The sequence below is a fragment of the Ailuropoda melanoleuca genome, chromosome 11 (assembly GCF_002007445.2).
Source record: "Ailuropoda melanoleuca isolate Jingjing chromosome 11, ASM200744v2, whole genome shotgun sequence".
NCBI classification, from domain to species: Eukaryota; Metazoa; Chordata; class Mammalia; order Carnivora; family Ursidae; genus Ailuropoda; species Ailuropoda melanoleuca.
In genome coordinates this window covers 62536716-62559825 of record NC_048228.1, presented here as the reverse complement: position 1 = coordinate 62559825, position 23110 = coordinate 62536716, and the positions used below count along the sequence as shown (strand labels likewise).

General features: G+C 32.3%; 1 protein-coding gene across 15 annotated transcripts in view; it reads left to right on the top strand.

The window, feature by feature from the left end:
- Positions 1-23110, top strand: part of ADGRL3 (adhesion G protein-coupled receptor L3) — an 815688-nt gene that overhangs the window by 285302 nt on the left and 507276 nt on the right. For all 15 annotated transcript variants that reach the window (XM_034671746.1, XM_034671747.1, XM_034671744.1 and 12 more), the window contains exon 3: positions 22772-22998. In XM_034671746.1, coding sequence (XP_034527637.1) covers positions 22944-22998 — 55 coding nt within the window. In that variant the 5' untranslated portion in view covers positions 22772-22943. The remainder of the gene's footprint in view (positions 1-22771; positions 22999-23110) is intronic.

Sequence of the window (23110 nt, the reverse complement as noted above, 5' to 3'; positions counted from 1 at the left end):
GTTTTTGGTTTAATGATGTCTCAAATGTATTTTTTAAAGCTCCTTAGAATTCAGAGAAACTTTTCCATTACATTAACTGTTTTAATCGCTGGGAACACTGATGTTCTCCAGACTGCCAGTCACATTTCTTTTTGGCCTCTGCTAAATGCTTTCATATCTGAATTTAAGAATTGGGAATCCAGTATGGGACAATTTGACTCTTTCCCTTTCAGGTAAAGATCATCAATGTTATACCTATTTCTTGGTTCTAGATGAGGAAGATATTTTATAGTTTGATATTTACTGGCAGTATTCCTCAAATTTTGCCCTTAACTATTGATTTGTAATAATACATCCCTTACTACCAAAATTTTAAATGTGCATGTGTGTGTGCTTGTTTTATTTATGTTTATGTAAAATAAAAGCACATTTTATTTCAGATAATATGTTTCTGTGGTGAAGAAAAAAAATGTAGGTAGATTCTAAAAACTTTTCTTTATGTAGCATAGGTCATATAAGAAATTTTGAACATATCTTTGTTGCTTGATTTATAGACATCTGTGCTGACAAACATTTCCTGTTTTTCTCTTCCTTTTACTTTAGATTTGCGTTATTAGCAGGTCAACTCTAGACAGAATAGTCAAGAAGGTGCCTTTTGGCATTTTAATTCCCATTCTTTTTTTTTTTTTTTTTCACACTAGGATCCCAACCAGATCCAAGTTTTCCTTTCTGTTAGAAGAAAATTACTATTAATAAGCAAATAATCCCTGAGTATAAATCAACTCTCCATGGTAGAAAATTTATATATTTAAAAAGGATTTTATGATATTTGGAGACATGTAAACTTTATGTATATGGAACACATGCGCACATAATCCAAGGTGGAAGGGCATATACTCAAAAAATACTTGGTTGAATTACCTACCTAACTTCCTCTGGAATTCCTTGGGGTCAGATACATTTGGGCCATAGGCATTTCTTGAATTTGAAAAATAAAAAATGTAGGGTATCACCCTCTCTGTTAAGAGTGATTCATAAAGGGAACTATTCTTCGGAAACCTTTCTAAAAATATTTTTTACTATAAGTAAATGTAAAGAAGTTTAACACCATGACATAAGTCTAGATTAAGGTGATAAAGGAAATTTGAGGGGTAAAAATATATTGTAAATTCACTGGAAACATGTACATAAAAGGTGTAATGAACATACAGTGTTTACATGATATTTTAAAATGTGTACTCTGTAATCATATTGTTTTTAATGGTACTATTTCTCCTTTTTAATTTTATTTTTTAAAGTTCATTTATTTATTTAAGTAATTTCTACAACCAATATAGGGCTTGAACTCACAACCTTGGATCAAGAGTTGAATGTTCTTTCAACTGAGCCAGTCAAGTGCTCTTCTGCTTTTTTAAATTAACATTGTTACAGTCCAAGGATGCAGAATTTTTTTTTAATTGAGGTATAATTGACATACATTGTTGTGTGAGTTTTAGGTGTACAACATAATGATTTGATATTTGCATATATTATGAAATGATCAGCTAAGTCCAGTTAGTATTCATTACCATATATAGTTACAGAATTTTTTTTTAATGATGAAATACACAATATGGTATTATTAACTGTAGTAGCCATGCTGTACACTATATCCCCATGACTATTTATTATAACTGGAAGTTTGTACCTTTTGATTTCCTTCACCTGTTTTATCTATCTGCATCCCCCTGCCTCTGGCAACAACTGATTTATTTACTGTGTCTTTGATTTTTTTTTTAAACTCCATATGTAAGTGAGATCATACAGTATTTTTTTTTAAAGATTTTATTTATTTATTCGACAGAGATAGAGACAGCCAGCGAGAGAGGGAACACAAGCAGGGGGAGTAGGAGAGGAAGAAGCAGGCTCATAGCAGAGGAGCCTGATGTGGGGCTTGATCCCAGAACACCGGGATCACACCCTGAGCCGAAGGCAGACGCCCAACCGCTGTGCCACCCAGGCGCCCCTGAGATCATACAGTATTTGTCTTTCTCTGACTGACTTATTTTACTTAGCATAATGCCCTCAAGGTTTATCCATGTTGCCAGAAATAACAAGAAATTTATTTTTTTTTATGGCAGAATCATATTCCGTTATATATATGTGTCACATTTTCTATTATCCATTCATCTATCCATGGATACTTAAGTTGTTTCCATTCCTTGAATATTGTAAATACTGCAGTGAATATGGTGGTGCATGTATGTTTTTGAGGTAGTGTTTTAATTCTCTTTGAATAAATGCCCAGAAGTGGAATTGAATAAATGCCCAGAAGTATGGTAGTTCTATTTTTAATTTTTTGAGGAACCTCCATTCTGTTTTCCATAGTGGTTATAGCTGTTTACTTTCCCACCAGTAGTGCACAAAGGTTCCCTTTTTCTCCACAATCCCGCCAACACTTATTTCTTGTCTTTTGGTAATAGCCATTCTGGCAGGTGTGAGGTGATATCTCATTTGTGGTTTTGATTTGCATTTCCCTGATGATTAGTGATGTCATATATCTTTAAATGTAGTTGTTGACCATCTATATGTCTCCTGTGGGGGGGGGGAATGTCTATTCAGATCTTTTGCCTGTTTTTAAATTGGGTTGTTTGGGTTTTTTGCTATTGAATTATAGGAGTCCTTCATATTTTGGATACTAACTCCTTATCAGATATATGATTTGTAAATACGTTTTCCTATTCAGTAGGTTGCCTTTTCATTTTGTTGATAGTTTTCTTTATTTTGCAGGTTTTTAGTTTGATGTAGTCCTACTTGTTTATTTTTGCTTTTGGTGTCAGATCTCAAAAAATCATCATGAAGATTGATGCCAAAGAGCTTACTACCTTTGGTTTTCTTCTAGGATTTTTATGGTTACAGTTTTTGCATTCAAGTCTTTAAACCACTCTTAGTTAAATTCTGCATATGCTATAAGATAGTAGTCCAGTTTCATTCTTTTCTTGTTGACATCTGTTTTCCCAATACCACATATTAAAGAGACTGTCCTTTTTCCATTGTATATTTTGGGCTCCTTTGTCACAAATTTATGGGCCATATATGCGTGGGCTTATTTCTGGGCTATCTACTATGTTCCTTTAATATATGTGTTCCTTTCTTGCCAATACTATACTATTTTGAGTATTATAGCTTTGAAATATAGTTTGATATCAGGGACTTCAGCCTTTGTCTTGTTTCTTGACATTGCTTTGGCTATTTGAAATCTTTTGTGGTTCCATAAGTTTCAAAATTTTGTGTTCTAGCTCTGTGAAAAATGCCTTTGGGATGTTTATACAAATTGCATTGAATCTGTAGATTGCTTTGGTGTATGGACATTTGAGCAAAATTACTTCTCCCAATCCATGAGCACAGATATCTTTCCTTTTGTTTGTGTCTTCTCCAATTTCTTTCATTGTTGTCTTATAGTTTTCAGTTTACAGACCTTTTACCTCCTTGGTTAAATTTATTCCTAGGTGGTTTTTTTTTTTTTTTTCTGTGAAATTGTAAATGGGATTGCTTTCCTAATTTCTCTTTCTGATAGTTCATTATTAGTGTAGAGTAATGCAATATATTTTTGTATATCAGTTTTGTTTTCTGCAACTTTACTGAATACATTTGTTCTAATAGTTTTTTGGTAGAGTGTTTAGGGTTTTCTATATATTGTGTCATATCATTTGCAAATAGTGATTACAGTTTACTTTTTCCTTTCCAATTTGGATGGCGCCTGTCTATCTATCTATCTATCTATCTATCTATCTATCTATCTATCTATCATCTATCTATCTATCTATCTATCTATCTAATTTTTCTTGTGTAATTGCTCTGGCTAGGGCTTCCAATAATTTGTTGAATAAAGGAGTGAGAATGGACATCTTTGTATTGTTCCTGATCTTAGGAGAAAAGCTTTCAGCTTTTGACCATTGAGTATGATGTTAACTGTGGGCTTACCATGTACAGCCTTTATTATGTTGGTATACATTCCCTCTCTGCTCACTTTATTGAGAGTTTTTATTTTAAATGGATGCTGATTTTTGTCAAATGATTTTTCTGTATCTAATGAGTTTATCATATGATCATCATTTTATTAATGTGGTGTATCATGCTGATTGATATGCATATGTTGAGTTATCTTGCATCCCTGGGATAAGCCCCACTTGACCAGGGCATATGATCCTTTTAATGTATTATTGAATTTGGTTCCCTAATATTTTGTTAAGAATTTTTCCATCTATGTCCATTAGGGATAATGGCCTGTAATCTTCCTTTCTCTAGTTTTGGTATCAGGGTAAAGTTGGCCTCGTGAAATGAGTTTACGTGTGTTCTCTCCTTGTCTAATTGTGGAAAGAGTTTGAAAAGTGTTGGTATCAATCTTCTTTGTGTGGTATAATTCATCAGTGAAAACTGCTTGTGGACTTTCCTTTGTTAGGGAGTTTTAGAATTATTGATTCTATTTCTTTAGTAGTAATTGGCCTGTTCTAATTTTCTGTTTTTTCATGATTCAGTCTTGGAAGTTTGTATATTTCTAGGAATTTATTCATTTCTTCTTAGGTTGTCAGATTTGTTTGCATGTATTTGTCCCTAGTGGTTTCTTATAATCCTTTGTATTTATGTTTTATGTTATAATGTCTCCACTTTCATTTCTGATTTTATTTATTCAAGACTTCTTTTCTTTGTGGTGAGTCTAGAAAAGGTTTGTCAAATTTGTCTTTTCGAAAAACCAGCTCTTGGTTTCATTGGTCTTTTCTACTTTCTTTTTTGGTCTCTATTTCATTTATTTCTGTTCTTATCTGTTATTTTCTTCTTTCTGTTAACATTGGGCTTCATTTGTTCTTTTTCTAGTTCTTTGAGGTATACAGAATTCTTCATTTTAAATCATAATGAGTTCCTCTAAAAGGCATTGACTTAATTACTGAACAGTTTATAATGGTGAATATTGATACTTTTTATACAATTATAAAACGAAAATGTGCCTAACACACCTCTAGTATTATACTGGCTGTAGTAATAAACAGTCATTTATTTCAGACGCTTAGAGTCTCAAATTATATAATTGTCAATAACGTAATTATTATGTAATGATAAGTTCAATGATGCGATTTAATCAAATTAAAGGATTTCATGCATTTTTTTCACTTTGACTAAAATGACCTAGTAATAATAAAGTTTTATTTGCCCAATGAATATAAAATGAATATAACAAGAAGGAAGCAAAAGAAAGGTATGGTGACACTATAAATAATGTCATGTACTGATGAACAATGCTAGTATGTAGTAAGCCTTGGTTTTCTTAGCCTCCATAGGTGTAATGAGGGAGCTTGAGGAAGATGGAGCTTGGAACTTTAAATGACTTTAAAAGATCCAACTTTAAAAGACCAGCAAGACTCATCACAAATGTATATGTTCTTTATGTGGACAAAGCTGATATAGTTTGTTAGGATTAAAACAAGAAAACACACATGACAAGATAATGAAAGGCCATTAAATAAAATTAATTCATGAAAAACTTTGTTAGGAATGATTGGGACTTTATATATATTAATTGGGTACTTTTATTAAGACCACAGGCAAGTGTGAGATAAATTGTATTTATCTGTGTTTTATTTGAATGCCACTATTTGAATATAAATTTTGTTAAAGATAAAGAAAAAAACTAAATATAGAGGAAAGAGAAAGATGGACACTTATCGGAAGACCACTGTTTTAGTTGACTAAATAATTCGATGCTTTCACACAGAAAACTAATGGCCTTTCCTTTTTTCAAATGCGTTTAGAATATAAAAAGTAAAGGAGTTATACTCTGTTTAATCTCTCTCATCCTCATGCATAGCATTTAAAAAAAAATCTGTGCTAAGACAACACTGTGTTTTCTTCCTGAGTGCCGTTGTCCTGACATATTTCAGGAATCACCTTATTTCTTCAAATCAGTAAAAAATTGATGTCTAAAATGCAAAGTGAAAATAATCTTTAGGTTGCTTTTAACTATGTCTTGTTCAGTGTTCAGTAATCATAGACATGCTAGAAAAAACAAAACCAGAAAACTGATAAGTACTGATTCTAAAGCAGGTAAAAGAAAGATTTTTGATTATGCTAATTCACATAATTTTTCAATTCTTAAAAAAATTGTACAAATACAATTACTCAATTAAGAAATGTTTTTAACTTAAAGATGTTTCAGCATTTTTCATAATATTCTTCCAACTTGGCTGTTTTTGATGGATTTTCCGTCACAGTCAATCTGTGTTCCCCTACTTTATTTCTAGCTAGAGCCAAGTGTTAAACAATGACACTATATATCTTTTTGTAGAATTTGCCAATTTTCGTTACTTTAGAACCTAGGTGCTCCTGAATTGTCCTTGTGAAATCACCATTCTGCAGAGAAAGGACTGAACAAAGAAATGATTCGTGGACTGAAACTTCAATGTAATTTTTAAATCACATAACTCAAAAGATATTTTTACCAAAGAGGAAAAAATGCCTTTTTGTGAGGATCAAAACAGTGGTATCTTTAAATAAATAGAAGTCGTTCAGCCATTTTAGATGTCTTAATGATTAAAAAAATAAAATTTTATGAGAAAAAGTGTCTCACAGGCATGTATCTGAAGCAATCTTTATTAAAATGATTTTGGACAGTCACTTTTATGCTTCTCTTTTTCAAGTTTTCATTCCTTCTGCATTTCAGTGTAAAGTCTTTATTTAGAGTGGGTTGCTGTGTGGCCTAAATTTATTTAAATATAACTTGGGGGATAATTATATAACATATCTTATTACCTAATGGGAATTTTTTTAAAAAGTCATCCTATAAAATGCTATCTTGCTTAAATCAGTGAGATCATTTCATGGAAGTTCCTAGGTTTTGGACACTTTGAAAAGTACAGCCAGCCAGGGGATAAGGCGTAAAGTGTAGGTATGCTAAGTATGCCAGTTTTTGTGCTTAGCGCTTCATTTCCTTTCACATTTCTTAATGAGGCTCCTCTTTTTCAACTGTTGTTCTTCCATTTATCCAAAGTTTTTTGTTTGTTTTTTACCAAATTTTTATATATATACCAATTTTTATATAATTATGCAATGAAAATGTGCCTAACACACCCCTAGTATCATACCAGCTGTGGTAATGAACAGTCATTTATTTCAGACGCCTAGGGTCTCAAATTATATAATTGTCAGTGATCTAAGTAATACGTAATAATAAGCTCAATGATGTGATTTAATCAAATTAAAGAATTTCATACATTTTTTTCATTTTGACTAAAATGACCTAGCATTAACAAAGTTTATTTGCACAAAACAAATAACAAGAATAACAATAATTGTCTTAATTAAGTTACTATATTTGGTTAGTTTTATTATCTTGCTACATCAGAAAATATATTATTTGTGTAGATATCTTTAGGAGTCAGTCAGCCAAATTTTGTAAATGACAAATGCTTGACATTATTTAATTTGAGGTGCCACTAATTTTCACCAGTAAGTATACCAGGTAAACAGATGGTACACTGAGATATAGCAGTTGACTAATGACAGCTTTTAATGTATTCATACACATTCTCTTGTACTAGTTTATTAAAATCACAATGATTTTGAGTTGCAACATTTATTGGATAAAAATATGAATAAATGGTATAATAAAAAGTATATGCTATTGTGTGTAGCTATAGGTATATTTAAATAATATGTATTTCATATATACAAATGAGTAAATATGTATATTAATAAATACACATTCTGTTATAAAATTCCTTAATTATGGAAATCTAAATAGGACCTTTTCTTTCTTTTTCTTTCTTTCTTTTCTTTTTCTTTCTTTCTTTTCTCTTTCTTTCTTTCTTTCTTTCTTTCTTTCTTTCTTTCTTTCTCTTCCTTTCTTCCTTTTTTCCTTTCTTCCTTTCTCCTTCCTTTCTTCCTTCTTTTACTTTTGATTTTTTTCTTTCCACACAATCTTTCACTTACTTATCCCCAGAACTAATTTGGTGCTTTTTAGTGTTTCCTTATTCTATTGCATGTCAGTTTCTACAGTGATTGGACAAGCAGAAGTAAGATGAATGGAACAAAAGGATAGTTTCATTCTAATTTCTTTTTACTCCCTGTTTGCTATTTTGCAAAGCAATTAAAGCTCTAGAAGTTGTGGAGGTATTCTTGGGGTGCCTGGGTGGCTCAGTCTTTAGGCGTCTGCCTTCGGCTCAGGTCATGATCCCAGGTCCTGGGATCAAGTTCCACATTGGGCTCCTTGCTCAGTGAGAAGCCTGCTTCTCCCTCTTCCACTCCCCCTGCTTGTGTTCCCTCTTTCACTGCCTCTCTCTCTATCAAATAAATAAATAAAATCTTTAAATAAATGCTTTAGAAATTGAGAAGGTATTCTTGATGGGAAAATAGGCTTTTTTATCCTGAAAGCTAGAATGCCAATATCTCCATCTTGTAATTGTTTTATATTATTAGAGTAAAATGAAATAATACATGTAAAATGCTGTCAATGTGTTAACACCTACTAAGAACCCCTAAAGAATAACTGTTATGATTATTTCTACTAAATTATATGCATTTTACTATAAATATTAAACTTTAGGTTTTTTTTCCCTCACAAAGAATACATTTTGGGATCCAAGTAGCTATCTTAAAAAAAAAAAAAAAAAAAAAAGAGTGAACTTTTGTAAAAGGATCCATTTCACAAGCTGGTAGTACTATAAATGCTAATTATCAAGACACTGCTATAAAAATGTATTGATGCACTCATATTTTTAATCTGTGTCTTGGGGTCATGCTGAACCTTACTGTGGTAGCTATTGATTTTAAAACAATAAATATGTGTTTAAATAAACTTCCAGTCAGTCTAAAGTTACAGCAGAAATATTGCATCATATGCTTCAACCTTAGAAACTCTCCCTTGGCAGTAATGGTCCCTGACTCCCTTTGAGTATTTTAGGCACTGATACTCCATAATGGGCCATTAAGGAAAATGTTTAATTTGAGACCTATCCAGGTGTACCCTACTGAGATGAGATAATTTCAAAACATGTGTATTTTTTGTCCTGCCTGGTTGCTACTGATATACTAACTACAAGGAATAAAATACGGAAAAGCTTTGTTGGAATACTTTATGGATCACAAAAGACAATACATTTCTTTCATAATCTCAAGAAAATTATTTAAAACATAGATAGCCTTTTTATTTAAATAAGTTCTAAAGAAATTATGTTTAGACCTTATCTGATACACATTTTTTAAAAGTTTCCAGTATTGTATTTTTTCTTTTAATACTTGTTCATTAATACAATTAACAGTTAATACTGAACTGCTCTTGAAAAGGAGACTTATGGAAGTTTTTAACAATGTGAATATCAGGGGTTTACAGTCAAAATGTTTGTATGAAAGAGATGAATGGAAATGACCAGTCATGATAACTAAACCACAATGAAACTCTGATTAGTCATCTAGCTCATGATGAGATTTAGCTTCCCCTTGTATTCCTCTGGGTTTTGGAAAATCTTCAAAGAAAGTGTAAGTAGATGTGTATTTTTCCTTATCTGTCTGAAGGAATTGGAGTAGAATGAATTTGATGTTATTACCTCATTTCTTATAGGTTCTGTATTCTAGACTTTATTTTTAAAGTCAGTTTCTTTGTAACAGGCATTATTTTCAGAGAAATAGTATTTTTAAGAAATGAGATGTTTTCTAGTTCAGTCCCCTGAATTCATTAATGTGGCTTGATATGATTCTGGTCATCAAATTTGCTGTTTAAAGTTCATTGTTCCTAGCTGTGGAAATAGTGTTTTAACCAATCTCAACTGTAGTGCTATTTGCATTGATGATATGTTTTAGATTGTTATAGGAGAAAATGTGATTTTGTTGGTTTTAAATCAAACCCTGGAATTTTAGTTATAACACAGACACTAGATAGAGTATATTATCATGGTTTGCAATTTTGAAGTACTCAGGTGATTTCAGTTATAAAATTGCCAAAAAGAAAAAAAAACATAAATCAGTACTAATCTAGCCCAATCATAAAGCCTCTGTAGATAATAAAAATCCAACAAATATGAGAAACATTTGAGATTAACTTGATTGTTCACTTGTTGATTGGATTCTTTATTTTTGAGATTTATTTATTGATTTGAGGGGGGAGGGGCAAAGGTAGGAGAGGGAATCTCAAGCCGTCTCCCCACTGAGCATGAAGCCCCACACATGGCTAGATCCCAGGACACTTAGATCATGACTTGAGCCAAAATCAAGAGCCGGAAGCTTAACCAACTGAGCCACACAGATGTCCCTGTTGATTTGTTGACAAAGTCACAAACAATTCTACTTTGAAGGTACGTCTGTTCTTTTTTGTTTTGTTTTGATTTGTTTTGTTTTGTTTCAGTAACATCCAAAGTAATCTCAGTTCCCTTTTTGGAAAAAATTACTTTAATAAGATTAAATATTCATGCTGATTGGAATGAGATTGATAGATTTTGAAATTTTCAACATTTTATTTGGGGATATCTTTTTATTTATTTTTCTTGATTGTTTTCAGCTCTTTGTATAATTTAAGAAGCACTTGCTTGTCACCTAAGAACATCCCAAATCATCATTTCTGGGTTACTCACTTAATGAAGTCTGTGGTCTTATGCCTCACTTACTCAAAACAAGCATGAATAAAATGGGTCATTGGTATCTATTCAAATGTACCAAAGACATACATGGTGCTAGGTAGGAATTATTTAAAAGTGGAGATAATGAAGACTTTCTGTTGATTGCATGATTCTCTCAATCTGAAGTTTGTTTGAATATATCAGTGTATGTCTGTATCCTAGAACTCTATCTCATGAATGAGATGAATGAAATGAATGAGATGAGTGAAATTAAACACTAACTTTGCCTAGCTAAAAGCACCTTATATTTACATAAAGGGTTGTCTTAGCACAGGAATCTGTAATAAAAGTACCATAGACTGGTGTGTAACAAACAACAGAAGTTTATTTCTCACAGTTCTGGAGAGTGGAGGTCCAAGATCAGGGTGCCACTTTGGGGAGAGCTCACTTCCTGAGATTATAGACAGCTGGGTTCTCTCTGTAACTTCACATGGTGGAAGGGGCTGGAAACCTCTCTTGGGTTTCTTTTATGAAGGTACTAATCCCATTCATGAGGGTTCCATTCTTGTGACCTATTATATTTACCAGAGGCCCCACCTACAAATACTATCACACTGAGCATTAGGATTCAAGATATGGAGTCTAGGGGGACACAGACAATGCAGGTCACAGTAGGTCTGCTGCACAATCAGCGGTCAGTAGCAGTGATGAGGTGGTAGAATCGTATGAAGCACAAACCACAGGTCTAGACTGTTCAGGCCCAAATCTGGGCTTGTTAATTTTTAGCTGTATGACCTCAGCAATCTCTTTAACTTTTTGGTCCCTGAGTTTCCTCATTTGTTAAGTATGAATAATAATAGTCCCTTTCTTTAGAGTTTCTGTAGGAATAACAGTAATGTTTATATTTAAAATCAATGAAATGAGTTGATATGTGGAGAGTTCTCAGGACAGTGCCTGGTATATCAGGGCTCAGTAGGTGTTTACTGTTGTTATGAGGAGGACTGTTTTGCCTGCTGCATTGTAGATTTTGGAACAGATTCACATGTTCCTATTAGAAATGGAATTATTTACTCTGAAGTAGATACTTTTTATATTCTGAATATTTTAAGTGTATTTTCTTGCCCTTCTTGATTTCAACTTCTCTTGGAAACATAGAAATCAATCCTTGATTATAATCATAAATGACATATTGTAAATCAGTTGTTGATTTTTTGAATATTCTTTTAAATAGTAGCTATCTTCATTCAGACTTTTTCATTTTGACTTATTTTTAACAGCTAATCTTGGTAATAAAAAGTTGAGATTTTATGAGTACTGATGACTCTTTAACAGCATGGGCTTGAACTACATGGGTCCACTTATGCATGGATTTTTTCTCCAGTAAATACAGTATAATACTGTAAATATATTTTCCTTCTTATGATTTTCTTAACATTTTCTTTTTTTCTAGCTTTATTGTAGGAATACAGTATATGATACACATAGCATAAAAAATATGGGTTAACTATTTATGTTCATGGTAAGGCTACTAGTAGTTAAGTTTTTGGGGAACCAAAAGTTTTACCTGGAGTTTTGACTGCACAGGGTCAGTGCCCCCTACCCCTGTATTGTGCAAGGGTCAACTGTATTTTCATTTCTGAAGAGTGAAGTAAAGGATCTATTTTACAAATCAGTTACATGGAAAGAGTATGAGATCTACTTTTTAATTTGATCTTGTTAGATGCAATTGAATTGTTTTCCAAACTAGTTGCTTTAATGTAATTATTTTTACTTACCTTAATCTCAAACTTATTTATTTCCAATTGCACATATCGATGGAAACAAATATTCTCTTATTCAAAGCCTGTTGGAAACAGACTTCAATGAAGTGCTTTGTAGGATCTCAGGGAAGAGGTTAACTCAAGGACACTTCTCAAGAAAATGATTCTGTGTAAAACATCAATCTGTTTCATGGTTAAATGATATGCTGCCCTAAAGCCAAAAATAGCCATGTTCATTAAATCCAAATTTGTTCCTAAACATTAATAGACACTTATTAGATTATAACATTATCTGAAAGACAATTACATGGGACTTTTACTCTAGAGAACTTTCTTATTAAAATTACCTTCCTAGATTACTTGTTTTCTAACATAGCATCAAACTATATTTGAAATATAATTATAAGGAGATAGGTGTTTTACTTGAGCAGTGAGAAAAGTCATTTGCTAGTTTTTGAGTTTTGAGATTTAGCATTTCCTTGCTTGAAAAGTGTTGCAAGTAACCTTTAAAAAAAAATAATTGAATACAAATAGGTCTTTCTGTGGTCTGACCTCTGAAACTTGTGGTGGAGATAGGGAAGAAATGAGGGAAGAATGGCTTGACTGAAAGTTGTAGGAAAATGCAGTTTTATTCCTAAACTACACTTCCTACTTCCATTTTGATTAACTTTTTTCCTATATCTTCTCTGCCCCTCCTCTTTGTTTTCCTTCTATTTCCCATGTGATTTATTTTTCCTTTCTACCCTGGAAACATGTAACTGTGATATCTCTACAACTTGAAAAATTGTTGTCTTGACTTTCTTCAAATAATCTATATTTTAAATCACAACTCTGGCCATGTAGGTCACTGTGAACTCCCACCGTACTAACTCTGGCAAATACTGTCATTGACACCATTAGCCTAAGGTGTTTTTTCTTTCTTCTCCATTTTCTTCTATATATCCCTACCAATTTAATCTAAAAACACAGTGTTTCCAGTGTACCTTCTGATTCTATCTGCTGTCCTGCTTAAGCACTCACAAACTTCTATCAAATGTTCTGTACTACTCACTTCAAATGTATAAATTGGAGACCATTTATAACCCTACTTTTGAATATAAAACTTTTCATTAAATGAAAAGAAGGATTTTTTTTTTCACTTATTGAATGTCTACTTTTGCCAAGAATCTTTATAGGTATTATATATATATAGCTTTTGTTTAAACCTTATAACTGCCTGGTGGAACATGTATTAATTTCAAATATGAACATTAGGGTATAAAAATTGAAGTAATCCGCCTGTGGCCATACAGCTAATAGTTTGACGAGAGAAGACTTAACACTTTTTCTCACTCCAAAGTTCATGTTGTACCTTCTATTCTTTCTGCGTCTGATGGCTCTGACTTATGCAGTATTTAATACTTGAATACAGGAGCTTTGATTTTTTTTATGCAGAAATAAAAGATTAAGAAAAATATGGCCACATGCAGTTTTAAGTCGAGGCACATACAAACATAGTATGTATGAAGTTTCTTCCAGGTATTTGACTTCAGTGTTATAAAATATACATCTGTAAAGATAAATAGTGCAGTTATAGTTTGTTATTTGGTACTAATACATTGCCAAATGTATAAGAGTACCATTGTATCAAAATGTTGAGATGCTCTGGAATCAGTATTTGATCCCAAATAGCATAATAGCCACTAAGCAGTGTCGGCAAGTTCGAAACCCTGAAATAAGTATCATATCATACAAAGTGCAAAGACTGCGTTATCGTTGTGTGGTATCATGTTAGGTACTATCTAAATACTAGTCAGTTCATTAATTTAATGATTCACATAATATCTCTATTTCAGTTAATACCTCTATTAACTCCGGCTCTTTATTTCAAACCAGAGCTCATTTACACAAATTAAATTCAGAACAAAATGTTCAAGTGTTTAGGAGCAATAGATAGGATTATAAAAATTTTTGGAACATATTCACTATAAATATATACTCATTCTTAGAAGACAGTACTTGCAGTAATTTTTATGTATTTATGTAATTTTTGCCTTTAAATAATACAAAATCATATTTACCTTTTTTTCAAACTAACTCTTAACCCAGGACTTTCATGCTTCAATCATTATTTAGTGAAATCTTACTCATTTCACTCATTTCTACACATTCTAGCACAATTACCATTCTCTTCTTCCAGGTCTTCCGGATCTTCCAAGCTGGATTATTTCCTTTATTTTTTTAAACTTCTTCTTTATGATATTTGGACTTATATTTTATTATTTGTATTTCCTGTGTTATCTCTTCTCCTCCTCTGTCCTGCCTCTGCATTGTTCTCTTCCTGCTCTTCCTTTTCTTCCTCTCCTTTCTACAATGCAAGAATCATGCCACGTATATATATGTTATATATATGTATAAGACATATCTCTTATTACCAAAAATAATTTACATTGTTTGTATTCACTAAAGATCTCTTGGTACACATTGCCAAAGAAATACATGTGTAGGTAGATTGAATTCAATATTTTTTGAGAATATTAAACAGGATGATTGTGTATCTGTCCTCTGAGTCTCCAAAGGGATCTAGCACTATTTAAGAAAGTATTAATACTAAATTATTCAGCTCCTTATTGCTACTCTATAGTTAAATACTTTTTAAAGAAAATTTGATGCAAATAATTCAGTCACTCACACACAATTGTAGGTGTGCAGTTGAATATTCTCCTTGTTCCAGTTGTTTTTAATCAGAAACTCAATTTTTAAGTGATTCTAAAAATAAATTCATGTATAAGAATTTTATATTTTTCATGTCTCCCTTTTTTTCCTCATCTCTGAAAGTATGTCTCCTCCCGATGCCTTTCTTCAATGGAAAGGAAGAGAATTTTCTCAACACTAGTATTGATCCCTATATCATTTATCCGTTGTTTCAAAATTTATTGGATACCTAGTACTTGGCCCAATGCCAAGTACTTCCTTTATAGGAAGAAGACAGAGAAGTTTTCCAGGAAAAGTTGTTTAATTACATTTTGAAGAATGAGTGAAGTTATAAGAAAGAGGATGGAGGCTTGAAGATGAGAAAAGACAGCACATTCAAGAGACTGCAAGTGCTCTAGAATGGCTAAAAGCACAGGGTTCTCTATGAAACATAGTAGGACCAATCCAATATCAGTAGAATATGTGATTCATCTGCGTAGCTATCACTGTTTTGTTTTTAAGTGTTTGTGGGGTTTTTTGTTTTGTTGTGGTTTCATTTTTTAAATCTAGGTAAACTCTTTATTTTTTTGTTTTTTAAATTAAAAAAAATTTTTAACTTTTTTTTGAAATTTATTTGAGTGGGGAAGAGAGAGTGAGAGCAGGAGGAGGGGCAGAGGGAGAGGAAGACAAGCAGACTCCCTGCTAAGTGGGGATCCTAACGTGGGGCTGAATCCTAGGACCCTGAGATCATGGCCTAAGTTAAGAGTAAGATGCTTAACTGACTGAGCCACCCAAGTGCCTCAAATTTTTTAAGTTTTTATTTTAATTCCAGTTAGTTTACAGTGTTATATTAGTTTCAGGTGTACAGTGTAGTTAATTTAACAATTCCTTTGTCACCCAGTGCTCATCACAACCAGTGTGTTCCTTAATCCCATATCCTATTTAACCCATCCCCCCTAAGCCACTTCCTAGTTAAATACTTTTTTAATAGTAGTATAGTAGTATAATGGCTTTTGACTCCATATATAAAAACAGAGAAGATCCTTAACCTTACTGCAATGCTTTTGTTTTCAGAGTCAAAATGTTAAGACAAAGTGTTTAATTTTTAAAAACTAATATGATCAATAGGACCAAAGCTAATAGTATACTCACACCCATCCTTTTGGTTAAGAAATAATAGACAATTCTTTCAGTAAATACCAAGAAAACTTTAAAATACTTAGAGATTTCAGAAACTGTCAATTATACCTGACATTTTTAAAAAATTATGTAATATACTCAGTCTAAACTCCTGTAAAATTCTTCTTGCTTCTACCCAGTGATGATCACACCAAACATTTCAGTGTATTATAGGATTGCGATGGGGGGAAGCTGTCTTATAGTCTGATATCTTGCTGCCCTGCTTCTCTTCCTTAAGAGTTAACTATTTCATAAGAGTTTCCATTCACATCAGAAGGAGTCTTTCATGTAGAACTGCTCTTAGAAAGGCACTTTCGGGAGAAAAGGTCATCTGTCATTTCATAGGACATGGACTACGAAGCATTGCTGTATATCTGCTTATGATTTGCAATGCTAGTAAATCGTAGAAATCTTGCAATCTTAGATTTGAATAATGAGCATTAAAGACCCTCATCTAAGCATCTATGAATGACTACTGTAAGTGAATATATTTTCCAGCCTCATTAAATTAATATTTCTCAAAAACACTTGGCTCTTTTTGGTTACAATGGATGGCTCTTACTTATAAATGTGGTGAGCTATGTGTACCTAAGTCAGATTATCTAGATGCTCTGTGACAGATGGTTACTTGTTAAGGTAGTGACAGATGGTAAATAAAATAGGTAGTTTGATTTCCTTCATATTTATATTACTTTTCATTTATATTTAACTTACTTTTTCATAAGTTTCCATATATCAATTTTATATCACATTTGTGATAAGTATTTGATTTCTTAATGAATGTAATTTCAAATCATTCAAATTTCCAAAGCCATGTACTAACCGTGGAAGAATACAGATAACACCAATGGGATATTTATAAACGGTTCTAAAGTAAGGTGGTTTTGTTCTGTTTTGTTTTGTTTTGCTTTGTTTTCCCTTAAGTTAATAGCTATGATTTCCCTATATGGAATGAAGGGAAAAAATCATGTTAAATGGGAAACTCCTCTATTATAATTAGCAATGGGGTTGTAGGATTATAAACCCATTAATTATTAAAATAGCCACATGGGATTTTGTACATCTGGCATGTGCCAAACATGTACAAAAATTAACCTCTCGGAGAGTCCTGTATGACAGAAAAAAGCAAATAGGCAAAATAAAATATGGATTAATTGAAATTTATATAGTTCATATGGAGTAAAGTTTGTAGTTAACAAAATTTGTGATAAGTGAACATATATTACTTGGGAAAATGTACAAATATTACAAAAAGGATATATATAGTATCTTGTCCAGATTATTGTGAGGGGAAAGGTATAATAATAAAATGCAATTTTCTGGACGGCACTGGAGGAGATAATGCTAAGTGAAATAAGTCAAGCAGAGAAAGACAATTATATGATTTCTCTCATCTATGGAACATAAGAACTAGGATGATCGGTAGGGGAAGAAAGGGATAAAGAAAGGGGGGGTAATCAGAAGGGGGAATAAAACATGAGAGACTATGGACTATGAGAAACAACCTGAAGACTTCGGTGGGGTGGGTGGGGGAATGGGATAGACTGGTGATGGGCAGTAAGGAGGGCACGTATTGCATGGTGCACTGGGTGTTATACACAACTAATGAAGCATCGAACTTTGCATCGGAATCCGGGGATGTTGTATGGTGACTAACATAATATAAAAAAATAAAATAAAATAAAATAAAAAAATAAAAATAAATAAAAATAAAATGCAATTTTCCTTGGAAAAAATTGAGAGTAAATTATCTTACAGAAATGTGATTAAGAATAGCTTAAATGAAGGTAGTCATTCCAAAATGAATAGCATACATATTGTAATACTAATATCTATTTGGAGTGTGGAAAGGAAGGAAAAATACAATAAAAATGAAAGCCTTCAAACATGTTTTAGAAAGGGCATATCAAAAACTTAAACTGGAAAAACAAATTATGACAATAAAAGTTAAGGTGAGAGTAAAGTCAATTTTTTAAGTTTATTTTTTTAATGTCTGTTTATTTTTTTAAAAAGATTTTATTTGTGAGAGAGAGAGAGAGAGAGAGAGCGCGAGAGCGTGAACGCACAAGCAGGGGGAGCAGCAGGCAGAGGAAGAGGGAGAGAAGCAGGCTCCCCACTGAGCAGAGAGCCCCATATGGAGCTTGATATAGGGTTTGATACCAGGACTGTGGGATCATGGCCCGAACCAAAGGCAGACGCTTAACCAGCCGAGCCACCCAGGTGCCCCTAAATTTAAAAGAACTTTTGTTTCAGCAATAACAAAATTTCAAATATTGTCAGAGTATAGTGTTAGATGTGAGTACAGGCTAGTCTAAATCTAACAAGTAAGGGATTTTCTGTGTAGTTTATGAGAAAAGGCTTTAGTTACAAAAACATTTGTAGATTATCTTTCCATGTTGTATTTTTTTTTAACTTTTAGTAAAACTTCAGTCAAATCACACACTTTCATAATTATAATCCTAAATATTAATGATGTAAATTAGGACACTTTAATCAATCTCACTTTTTAATTTTGAATATTTGAAGAGCGATGAAATTGGGTAGTTTTGTTTGAGGACGTATGAACTCCACGTACCTAATCAAGGACTACACTAGAATATACTCCTTCCAAGTTTTGGATAGTGTAACAGGCAAAATCGTTCGCCATATTGTAGTAATCTTTGATGAAAATTAGAAATGCCATCTTTCAAGAATAATTTTTAAAACATTAGTGTGTTGTTTTATTATTGGAAATTAGTGTCATAAGTAATATATTTGAAACAAGAGAAACACTGAAATTTCTCCTTTATGAAACCTCACATTATTTTAGTATGCATTGTTCAGCTATATAATTCTCAAGGAGAATGTGCAGACCTAGACCTGTGCTTGGATTAGTCTATACGTTACCATTGACTGTATTCCCTGTGCTGTACCTTTTATCCCTGTGACTTAACTCATTTCATTCCTGGAGGCCTGTATCTCCCACTCCCTATTGCCCATTTTGCCCACCACCACCCTCTCTCCCCTCCCTTGTGGCAACCATTAGTTTGTGTCAAGTGTAATTTTAAATCCTTTTCATTTACAAAAGAAAATCTGACAGCTTTTCACTTTATGTTCCTAGAACATCTCATGTAACACATACCACAGTTTGCACAGCACTATAATTATTGGTGAATATACCTTTTAGCATTTATATTTTAATGCACATTTTAGACTTGTGGCTACACTCTTCCCACTTAATCCCATTGTGATAGCACAGTGCGTGGTACATAGAGAAGGTGAAAGAAATTTTATTGGAGATGGAAATGTATTTTGAAGTTGACTTGTTAAATGCTTTATATCATTAGTAAATCTTTTTTTTTTATGAGTAATTTTCTTGTTATATGTGACTTAATGAGTCTCTAATGCCTTTTCTTGGTTTTTCTTCTCTATGTGTTTTTGAAGAGCTTTGTTTCAGAAATGTCTTGAGTGGAAATCCCTTTTATATGAAACTGATTGTTTTGGTAGTTAATAACATATAAATTAGAAAAAAAAATCATCTCAGAAAGTTTTCTGTTTTTTTTAATATTAGTATGCAAACATTAATGGTTTATCTTTCTGTATGTTATGAGCAATCTTGTCTTTCAAATTATCTATTAAAATTTATATAGTTTAATTATTGCAATTTTATTAAATGTGCCCCCAAATTAGCACATTATTTCGAGGCTGCGGGTGAATGGTAAGCAAGTGGTGATGCTGGACTATAAGAACATGTTACCCTCTTCAAGTAATAGCTTCTGTTCTTTTCAACTCCTTTCCCCACCTCTGTTTATACAATAAACATGAAAACAGATTCCTATACCCAAGTCCAATGTGAAATATCCTAATAGACATGGTTTTATGTCCTGCTATAGTATCTTTAATCATTATTATAAATAATATGCGTTTTCTTCTCCTTTTTTTTTCTTATCCTTTCTATAAAGTAAATTTCTCCCACTGTTTCATCAATGTGGAAATACATATCATATGAAATAAACTATTCTGGATTTCACTAAAACCAGACTTCACAATAGCAATACTCATATTTCACTATGAAAATAATTTTTCCTGTTTCTCCAAAGGATACAATGTTATAACGAGGCTGGTTTCCTTTTTAAGCATGTCTTCTCTTTCTCTTTGTCCCTCTGCTTCTACCTAATATATTTATGCTGTTCCAGGTGCTCCACTCCTCAAAATCTAATAACACTTTAAGAAACGTCTAAGTATTTTTTTGGAAATTTGTTACATTGTCATCTTCCTTTGCACAATTAATACCCCTAATTATCCTCTTATATTTTCTTATTTATTTCTACTATAGAAAGAGCAAAGAACATTGGTTTAGAATCAGACATTGGGTTTGAAATTGTTGCTGCATAACATTCCTGATTTTCCTCCTCAGTAAACATGAGACATTATCTGCTTTATAGATTTGTATGGAGAATTAAATCAGATAATTGTATAATATACAGAACGTTGCTTGTCATATGATAGGTACGAAAATCATGTTTATTCTTCTCTTCTTTATCTTGTGACTTCATTTCCTCTGTTCTGTTTATCCCACTCCAGTGTGAGTTGTGAAAAAATTGTTCTACTTCATCTGCATTCTCAATACCTGCTATGGTTAATATTTAGTATATATATTTCAAGTATGAATAAATAATTCACCTAGTAGCTGCCCACAGTTATTTCCAGTGGCAAAGTAGTTCTGTATATATTTATGTATATTTATATAGGTGTTTGTGTGTGTCTATATGCAGACATCTAATGTCAATTTTTGACGCTCATATATTTAGTGAACATAGAGGAAAGAAAAGAAAAGACACAGTAACTGAATGTTGAGACTATGGAGGCATTGTTTACTGGTTGATAGATCAAACATTTTTAGTATCCTTCTTTAAACATCCATTAATTATTACATGTGTGTTAATGGAATTTTAAATTAGCATTTTTTTCAAAAGTTATTTTTTTGGAAAGAGTTACAAACTTATGGCAATTAAGAAGAAGTTCTGAATAATTTCTTTTAAGTCAGAGTGTGAATAAGAAAAAAATAAAAATATTTCACATGATTCCTTTACACATAGTTTCTCTTTTATCTCAACCACTTTTTTTCCTCATCATTGCTTTTCCTATTTGTAAAAGTAAAATATTATGAGATTGTCTATTGTAAGCTTCATTTTCTTACAATGTGTCTGTGAGATTAAATTTTTTTGATCTATTGTGTTCAGATATAGTGTTCTTAGAGCCTGTCTATACAATAGTGACTCAACGAATATTTTTGAACTAAATTATTGAATGATCTTGCTTCTTACAAATACATGTTTAAAGAATCAATAGGATAAAATAAAAACTAATGATGTATAATAATTGTTAAGACATAATAACACTTATGGGCTAGACACCATTCAAGGCAATACATATTTTTATGTGTTTTGTAGAATTCAGGATTCCGAATTTTAGCTCATTGAATGTCTTATAGACATATCGAGTACTATTACCCTGTCCATTAACATAGGGAACTGAGGCACTGAGGGCTTAAATGAGTTGCCCAAGGTCACAGTACTGGTAGAGCTAGTAATTAATATTGGGTGGTCTTGCTCCAGAATCTGTGCTCTTAATTACCATGCTATACATAATATTGCCAGAAATTCACATAAATCTGTGTAATTTTGCCTTATAACTAAGGCAAATATTTCAGAAATTTTTGGCTTTTATTTTGTCAGAATGAGGCTTATTAATGAGAGCCTTCCATAAACTATCACTATTTTGTATAAACCTTTCCAGAAATTTTTAAAAGTTATACTCAAAATATGAAATTGTTTTAAATATATATCACTCACCAGAAGAGTGAAAGAGACAGAGACAGAGAGAGATGGGGAGAGAGGGAGAGGGAAAAGGAGAGGATTTGTAAGATCCTGGAGAATAGTTTGCACGTTTTATTCAATATTCCATCCTGTGTTCCTAACCCAGTGCTTTGTATTTCACTGGGCACTCATTAAACCTCTCTCAAATGATTAGCTATGTTTGAGCAAAATAATTAACATAAATCTAGGATCTTCGTAGATAACTTACAAGGATGCTTTGAAAAGCCATATATATAGTTAAAATGTAGAATAATTTCTGAATTGAATACTGGGCCTGGATTGAAAGTAAGACTCATACATTTAACTTGTTTGTTTTAAACTTATAGTAATGGTAATGAATGAATTTTTCCTTTTTACTGTTCTAATGTTAGTAAAAATTTTATTTGTAGAAAATGTTTATACAAAGTAAGTCCCAACTCTATTTATATAGATTAACAAATTATATAAATCAATTACTAATTTATTACTATCCAAATTGATATAGCATATTTATATTAATTTTTCCAGTGAGACTGAATTATTTATTCCAGTCCATTTGAAGGCTGGGAAATAAACCCTGTGTTGATGTGTGCATAAATAGAGTCCTGTGGGTTACTTACTAGTTTTTCTATATGATGCCAGTGTATATTACAATGAAGAAGGGCGGGAGGTATACAGATATTCTAGTCAGTAGATAAACCTTCGAGGAATTAAGATGAGAAAACACGTATCTTATAACCCATTCTTTTTTCCTTGTTTGCAGGATTCAAATTTGGGATATTGGTGTTTCTGATTTTGAGAAATTTTTTTTGAGGGTTTTTTTTTTTTTTTAATCATCGGTCTTGGAATACAGAAGAGGAACCAGAAATACACTTATTTCATTTCACGTTGGTAACGCTCACTTTGGAGGCACTCTCACGCCCCAGTACACAGCCATGTGGCCATCACAGCTACTAGTCTTCATGATGCTTGTAGCTCCAATCATTCAAGGTAAGACCTTTAATGATATTTTTGTGTGAAGTTTAACGTTGTCTCTGTTTGCACTAGATCCCTTGTTCTAAATCTTTGCTCAGTGGTTTAGCCCCTTTTGCCTACGATATAT